Source organism: Primulina tabacum, chromosome 4 (assembly GCF_025594145.1).
Source record: "Primulina tabacum isolate GXHZ01 chromosome 4, ASM2559414v2, whole genome shotgun sequence".
NCBI lineage: Eukaryota > Viridiplantae > Streptophyta > Magnoliopsida > Lamiales > Gesneriaceae > Primulina > Primulina tabacum.
Genome location: NC_134553.1, coordinates 3,825,076 through 3,833,091, shown reverse-complemented (window position 1 = coordinate 3,833,091; position 8,016 = coordinate 3,825,076). Strand labels below are relative to the sequence as shown.

At 33.8% G+C, this 8,016-nt stretch overlaps 2 protein-coding genes across 3 annotated transcripts; one reads left to right on the top strand and one right to left on the bottom strand.

Annotated features, from left to right (window-relative positions):
* Nucleotides 1-578: 578 nt before the first annotated feature.
* Nucleotides 579-2,284, bottom strand: LOC142541447 (uncharacterized). Its single transcript, XM_075647984.1, has 2 exons — nucleotides 1,920-2,284; nucleotides 579-1,623 (listed from the first exon to the last, which is right to left on the bottom strand). Exons 1-2 carry the CDS (start codon nucleotides 2,005-2,007, stop codon nucleotides 797-799), a joined length of 915 nt encoding a protein of 304 aa, XP_075504099.1. The 5' UTR covers nucleotides 2,008-2,284; the 3' UTR covers nucleotides 579-796.
* A 721-nt stretch (nucleotides 2,285-3,005) lies between these two features.
* Nucleotides 3,006-6,777, top strand: LOC142542544 (ATP-dependent Clp protease proteolytic subunit 2, mitochondrial-like). 2 transcript variants are annotated; one of them, XM_075649229.1, is made up of 3 exons: nucleotides 3,006-3,403; nucleotides 3,836-4,263; nucleotides 6,407-6,777. In XM_075649229.1, the coding sequence occupies exons 1-2, from the start codon at nucleotides 3,103-3,105 to the stop codon at nucleotides 4,246-4,248; spliced, it is 714 nt and encodes a 237-aa protein (XP_075505344.1). In that variant the 5' UTR covers nucleotides 3,006-3,102; the 3' UTR covers nucleotides 4,249-4,263; nucleotides 6,407-6,777. The 2 variants fall into 2 exon arrangements, with proteins under 2 accessions (XP_075505344.1, XP_075505343.1); XM_075649228.1 differs by having other exon boundaries at nucleotides 3,007-3,403; nucleotides 6,397-6,777.
* The last annotated feature ends 1,239 nt before the right edge of the window (nucleotides 6,778-8,016 follow it).

Below are 8,016 nucleotides of genomic sequence, written 5' to 3'. Positions count from 1 at the left end.
AAACTACGCGTTCTAATTCAGGCCCATTGGGCTTTTCTAATTCAGGACCATTGGGCTTTTCTAATTCAGGTCCTAATTAGGGCCCAAATTTGTTTTTGTTGTGATACAATTCGTTTCGAATGGTACCATCTAATAATGATTTCACCTGAAAGATATAAAAAATATGTGTTAATTAATTATTTGACCCAATTTGTTATTGATTAAATCATATGTATAAAAATAAAGTGTAAACTTTAGTAAAGAAATCAAATTATTTTGATAAAGTCGTACTATCGTGTGTATCAAAAATCAACTATTTTAGTAAATTCATAAAATAACTAAGCAAAAACTTGTGTGAGACAGTCTCACAGGATGTATTTTGTGAGACAGATATCTTATTTGGGTCATCTATAAAAAAATATTAATTTTATGCTAAGAGTATTACTTTTTATTGTGAATATCGATAGGGTTGACCCGTCTTATAGATAAAGATTCGTGAGACCGTCTCACAAAATACCTACTCAAATAACAATATTATGAAAATAAAAATTAAGCTTTTACTTTTATCTAAACAATAAAAATGAGAACATTGTGACAAATTAATGCAAAAATTTGTTACACTGTATAAACAAGGATACATATACACAACAAAAGCTAACGAGCGAATTTCAGGAAACAAAATCGTTCTGAGCTTCATAGATCATCAAATAGTTGCACCGAAATCAAGAACATACAAAGTTGCCAACGACCAACTATGTTAACAAACTAAAGTAATCTAAGCCATGCATGTTCCGACCAAAATGGGAGTTGCTTCTTCTCATGCTAGACCTTTTAGCTTCACACATTCCTGGAAGTGGTGAAATATACCCTCCAACGCCACGATCTCCTCCCGGATGTTGTCAGAAACATAGTCTCTCGAAGATAACGATGTGCGTTCCTTAAAACATCGAAATTTCTCGATACTTGTGATAACTTTCGCTCCCATTTCATCAATCGTGCTGTGCATCACCATGTTCTCTTCTTGTGCTTCTCTGAGCTTTTTTTTAATGGATCGGTATCCCTCAAGGGACTTCAGGAGTTGCTCCGAGAGTTCCTTGTTTCTCTCTTGCAATGCCACATTCCCTTGTGACTCTCCTCTCCCCATACCATCGAACAACCTTTTCTCCTTTTGCTCTGAGGCACATCCCCTTACTTTATCTAGCAGTCTCTCGTTCTGCTTTTTGAGTTCATTAATAAGATCCTCCATTTCGCTCAATTCGTGAACCTTGAGTGAAAGCTGTGTGGCCATAATCTCCCTTTCTTTCCCTAAGCCAGTGCACATAACACTCAGGCTCTTTTGTGTGGCTAAACTTGAATTCAGCTCTCGTTTTAGCCTCTCTTTTTCGTCATCCACTGGCTCGTTCCCATTTTTCGTGTCCCTTGGGATGCTGTTCCGCCCTACATCGGTGTTGCAACGCCGCAGCTCCGCCTCTGATCTTTTGTTTCCAATAGATTGGCATTTTTGGATTCTGCTTCTAACACTATCAAGAATGGTCATCATAGTGGCCACCCTCAGCATTCTCCGGCTATCGTTTTTGTCTTTATCGCAGGCATTTTTGTGATCTTGGATTAGTTTTAACAATAACTTCACGTTTGCTGCCACCCCTAAATAACAAAATTGACATTTATGAAGAATTTGAATGGCAATCTTGCAACATTTCAAGGAAAAAACACACAATAGACAAAGCTCAAAGATGTCTATATATATATATATATATATAGATCTTTCTACCAAGGGGACGAATATCCTCACACAAAGATGATTTAAGATGCAGTACCGTGTGTAATAGAAGATTTATAAACGTCGATCGTCCTACAAATTTTATGATCTATTTCAACACACACACAAAAAAGATCATTAACTGGTAATTAAATAGGATAATACTGAGATGCTTGGGTACCTTCTAGTGCAGAATCGTCATATTGTTGTTCCATGTTTAATGGTGGTGGAACTAACTCGGGAGACGAATTCGCACGACCCTTATTCATATTTTCCTTTATAACAATAACCCAGAAAGAACACAGAGAAATCAAGAACAACTAATGGCTAATTTAATGTAATACGTACAAATTTCCAAGAAACGAATAATAAGAAAATATCAAGAAGAAGCCGAGTCAAACATACACACCAATATATTAATCTATACTCGGGTGCATTAAATAATTTGAGAGATCCAAAGAAGAGAGGTTGTTTTATTACATATCCTCTCCTCTCTTTCTTAATTATATTTTTCCTTTTAATTTTTTTTAATAACAACAATAACAATGAGTCAATGATGATGATGTTATTGTTTTGTGTTAGCTAATGATAGGATTGTTTGATGCGTGACAGTTGACGAATGCTCCAATTTCGGACATATACATCAGAATATACAAAAATTCCTCCGATGGATGAAAAGGAAACAGCTTTGGATTTTTTTTTTAGAAAACCATATGTAAAATTAACTATTTTCATTTGAAAAAAATTGTTTGTTACTCATTCCAGTCAAGTTAATGCCCTCAAAATTTCGTCAATCTCCCCTTCTGTGATGGAATTGATTAGTTGAGAATTTAAGGTCCACAACAAACATAAATTAATTAAGTCCATCCCATATGAAATGGGAAATAAAGAGTCCCAAGGGGTTGTCCTCCATCTTCATAGACGATTGTTCTTAACTTCGCAAGAGGTGAATAACATTTTGTTAAGTCCAAGTTTCCAGCAAGTTTTGCTATTTTTCACCCTTATATAAAATTCAATAATAATTCAGCAATTTTTCCATGTTTTTCTAACTAAACCACGATGATCGGCCTAAGGCAAAAATTTGTGTGATACGGTTTTACGAGTCGTATTTTGTGAGACGGATCTCTTATTTGGGCCATCCATGAAAAATATTATTTTTTATGCTAAAATAAATATCGATAAAATTGATCTGTATCAATAGACAAATAATAATGGTAATTTCTTAATAAACCTTTAAAAAAAATAGAAATAGTAAACATCAGAAGTAAAATTAATCTCCGGTTAGCTCATTAACCATTTACCGTCCGATTCCGATTCCGATTCCATTTCAGCGAGACCAATAAACCCTAAATCAGTGAGCGAAGATGATGCGGAGGAGCTTCCTCTTCTCTCAACGGAGCCTGTGGCGGCACCCAACCACGAAATATGTTAATGACGGAAGATGCTACAGTTTGATACCGATGGTGATCGAGCACTCGTCGCGTGGAGAGCGCGCCTACGATATCTTCTCGCGGCTGCTCAAGGAGCGCATAATTTGCATCAATGGCCCCATTTCTGACGACACCGCTCACGTTGTCGTTGCCCAGCTCCTCTTTCTTGAATCCGAAAACCCATCTAAACCTATTCACATGTACCTTAATTCCCCCGGTGGCGCTGTCACGGCTGGTACACGACGTTTTTCTGGAGTTTTTTTCTTTTCTTTTTTCCTAGAAAGCAAATTTAGGAGCATGGATTCACTCAGTATAAGTTTAATGTCAATTTTGATGGTCAAGACATGACACATTTAGCTACTGCTGTATTTTTTTCTCTTAAAAAAGGAGTTAATATTCCATACGCTTATTTTTGTTCTCGAACGTTTGGTATAATTGAGGGTTTTACAAAGAGGTTAATGGTGAATGAAAGGTGTTTTCGTGTCCTTTTCTGCTGATAACTTAATAAAATAACTTCAGAATTATTCCTGTTTATTTATAGTTTTTGAAAACTGCAATAAAATTTTAATTTTCTCCATTTTTAGTTTCTCTTAGGCTTAAACAGCTGAAGGAATGTCTAGTGCATTATTTATGGTACAATGCACTTCAAGTCTCAACTTTTTTGTAGGTCTTGCCATATATGATACAATGCGGTATATCCGTTCACCAGTCAATACTATATGTCTTGGTCAAGCGGCATCAATGGCTTCTCTCCTATTGTCTGCTGGTGCAAAGGGTGAGAGGAAGTCTCTGCCAAATGCTACGATTATGATTCATCAGCCTTCTGGTGGATACAGTGGCCAGGCTAAGGATATGACCATTCACACCAAGCAAATCATTCGTGTTTGGGACTCATTGAATGCACTCTATGCAAAGCATACTGGTCAATCTGTTGAAGTAATTCAGAAGAATATGGATCGCGATTACTTTATGACACCTGAAGAGGCAAAGGAGTTTGGGATTGTAGATGAGATCATGGATCAGAGACCAATGACGCTCGTGACAGACACAGTGTCTGATGTTGGTAAAGATAAAAGTTAAAGCTAGTTATTCAGCGTAAGACACACCTATCTATCTGTTCTTTATTTTTATGAATAAGGTTGGATGATGTGGTGTTTCTCTTGGGGTTTGGGGGCAAGGGTGGTGCTGCATATTTTTTTCGCACAGTATACAGTTGCTTTGAAGGAGTATTTAGTATATGAGAACACAATATGTCAATAAACGACATTGAAGTATAATTGCCAATTGTCTCACGAGAGTGGGAATTTGGATTAAACTGATCTAGAGTATTAGTTTTTCCAAAAAGTGAAGCAAATGTATGGCTTCATTTTCCTACTGACCTTCACCATTTCCATAAAATGAAATAAAAAAAATTATAATCTTTTCCCAAACACATTCTCTGTCATTTTAAATCTTCCTGTTATAATTTTTTTTAATTTAACTTTTCATTGTTCCGTAAAAATGCTGTATTGTTCTAATATTATAATATAATCCAATAAAATATGTTTAAAAATTTTAACACATTCTATACACCATTAAAAAATGTAGTATTATAATTTATATTTATATAATATTTATCTCTGGTGTGACAAATGATATCTACGGAAAAAAGTCTCATTGAGAAAATAAAGCCCAACATAAACCACATTGTCCAACACATTAAAAAAGACTGATCCAAACATGGCCAAAACAATGTTGACTTTCTGAGTCCATTAGGTCAGTTTTTGCTTGAAAAGCAAGCATGGTTGAGTTGGTTACAACTGTCTCAAGAAAATTGATATTTTTTTGGCATTTAAGTATTCAGTCATCGGTTTCCCTGCTGTAATTGCTTCATTTGGTCTATTGAGTGTCAAAATGAATCATAGGGGATGATGCGGAGGAAACAGAGATTAGATAAGGCTTGCATTAAAAAAAGTATTTTATACCCTACAAACCTACCTTGCTTCTTCTGTCAATGTTCCCATTTTAATCAATCGCACAATTTTTTTTTTTGAAATATAATCCACTTGGTCAATGAAATCTAGGAATCTAAATGTCTATTGCTTGATTCAAAATTTATATGCAAAACACAAATGAACAAAGACTTACTCTTCTTGTGCTGGCCATGTTAATCTACTTGTGTGACTGTTTTATCAATGGCCTTTTCTATGTAGTGTAACTGATTGATTAGAACCAAGGAACTTATCACATCCTCGTAGTCTGCTTGTTTAGCAGTTATAGATTGAAACTCTAATAGAGATGATAAAATCCTTGGGATGTGATTATAACCATTGCAACATATCTAAGCTAGATTTGTCACCCTCATATTCTTGAAATTTTAAATAAAAGTAACTGCAGAACATCTTCTGCAGTGTTTTATCTGGGTATCTTACAACATTTTGGTTCATAAAATTATGAGCCATTCAATATATCCAACAAAATGTAGATATACTTTTACATCCTACAAATTGACTGTCAGAGCTTGTTGAACAGCGACTGACTGATACAACCAGTGTTCTATCACTCTATGAGATCTTATCTGAAAATATATCAGTTTCTTATCAAGATGGGACACAGGCCATGTCATAAGATATGCCCATGGATATGAAGCTCAGAAACCATGAAATAATTCATGGAACAACACTTATAAATTATGTTGTCACAAATGGGTGTTTTTGCTTAAAGGGTTGTCTGATGAAACTAGAACCAATTGGGTTCTCCTGCATTTTTTTTCATCATTTAATGTTCTAGGAGATTGCCATTTGTTTGAAGCTGAGGAACCACGAAATATTTTGAGTAATGTGAATGGTCAATGGAGCTATGCTTACAAATTCTGTCAGAGATTGGTTTTTTTTTTTTCCCTAGGGTTTTGTCAAACTAGACTAAAATTGATTGAAGCATTTGGGTTAGTCATCATTTTTTTCGTGTGTTATGTTCTGGTGGTCATTACCTTAATAATGACTCTTTTTGTGGTTTAATAGTCTGGTGATTTTAAAGATATGTTGATCTTTTTTTTCTGTTTCTTTTCTGATCAGCGTAAAGATTTGAATCCAAAAAACAGAAATCTTTCTCCTGGACGTTACTTTCCTACTCAACCTTGGATGCTTGTTTCTTTTTATTCCAACTCTTCTTTTGCACTGTTTTCTTGAAGTTCCTGTGTGCTTTGTTCCGTTTCCAATTTAACTATGAAGTAATTTACGTTTACTCCAGCAACTTGCAGATGGTGGTTTTTTTGGGACAAGATGCATGCAGCTGTTACTCTGTTTTGCTCCTTCAACCAGCTACGCTAGTTTGAATAATTAACTAGCAATTTTTAACTGAACACAAAGTTCTTGATCGGGAGTGTGACCTCAAACATTGACTGGCATGTATTTGCCGGAAGCCAATGGTTATCATCAGGGATTGGATTGGTTGGATTTCTTCTCTCGATATAATTTATTCTTTGGCATGTGATAATAAGAAATAATTGGAAACAGTCTTCTGTGATATTTCATCTTGGCCGTGCGAACTCCATTAAAATCGATCAGTTTCGTTCAGCGCATGCAATCAAATCTTTTGTTTCAATAATTATAATGAAAAGTCTTCCTCGCAGCATGCTGGCTATTGAAAAATCTTTGGACATTTCTGTGGTTGCAACCACAAACTGATTTCCCATACAATGCATCTGGTATAGTCAATTTGTGATCCTGAACCCTTTTCGTTTTCTTTAATTGTCAAAATGCGGAATCTTTGGAATGAGACTCAGTAAAATTCCAATTACATTTTATTAAAACCATTTATTTTTAAAAATATTATGTATTTTTTATAATTTGCATTTCGAATTTTTAAAACATATTTTTTGTGCATATACAATTTTTTTCTCGAGTTTTTTTTTATTAATCTTATATAAAATTTCAAACACTCATATTATAAAAAGATAATTAATTTCAATTCAAAATATTTGAAAAATAATAATTATTATATAAACATATTGTTAATTGGGTGGACATCAAAATTTAGGTAATTAAAAACATAAATGATGTATAAATTATGAATATTATTGTCATTTTACTAAAAATTAAGTTTTGAAGCAATTTTTTCGAAGCACTCAAATGTTAATTTATATCAACTTTAGACTTTTATTCTCAAACACTTCTTATTTATACTTCTCACTTACTTCAAAATAATTTTTTAAAAATAAATAAAAGCTCTTTTAAACTCTATTTTAACACTATTGGTCAACTAATCTAGTAAGTATAATAATGAGATTGAGTTAATTTATCGTAAAATATTTTAATATCATATAGTCATGTGATTGAAGAAAATGTTAAATAATAAATAGATTAGCTAGTTATAATTATAATAATAGTATGTTTCTTCTTATGAGATAGTTTCACGAATCTTTATTTGTGAGACTAGTTAACTCTATCTATATTTACAATAAAAAATAATACTTTTGACCCAAATAAGATATTCGTCTCACAAAATACAACCTGTGATATCGTCTCACACAAATTTCTATTTTTAATAATTATTATATTTGGATATAATTATTTATAAAACCGAAAAAACAAATTGACCATACTGTGTTACAAATTAAGTACAACGAAGCAAGATATATATTTTACACCGTAAAAAGTGAAAAGTAGAAAATGGACAGGAATCGTCGGCCGTCGGCCGTCGTCGTTTTTGCTCTCAAATACCAACAAATTCAAGATACGCCGCTTCGGTTTCACGTGATTGTCCTAATCTACCCTCATTAAAGAACGACACGAGTCGAAGTGGAGTAATGGCATTTTACGTAAATATCTGTGTATTTGGACCTAATTTTTAACTGTAATGCATTAGTTC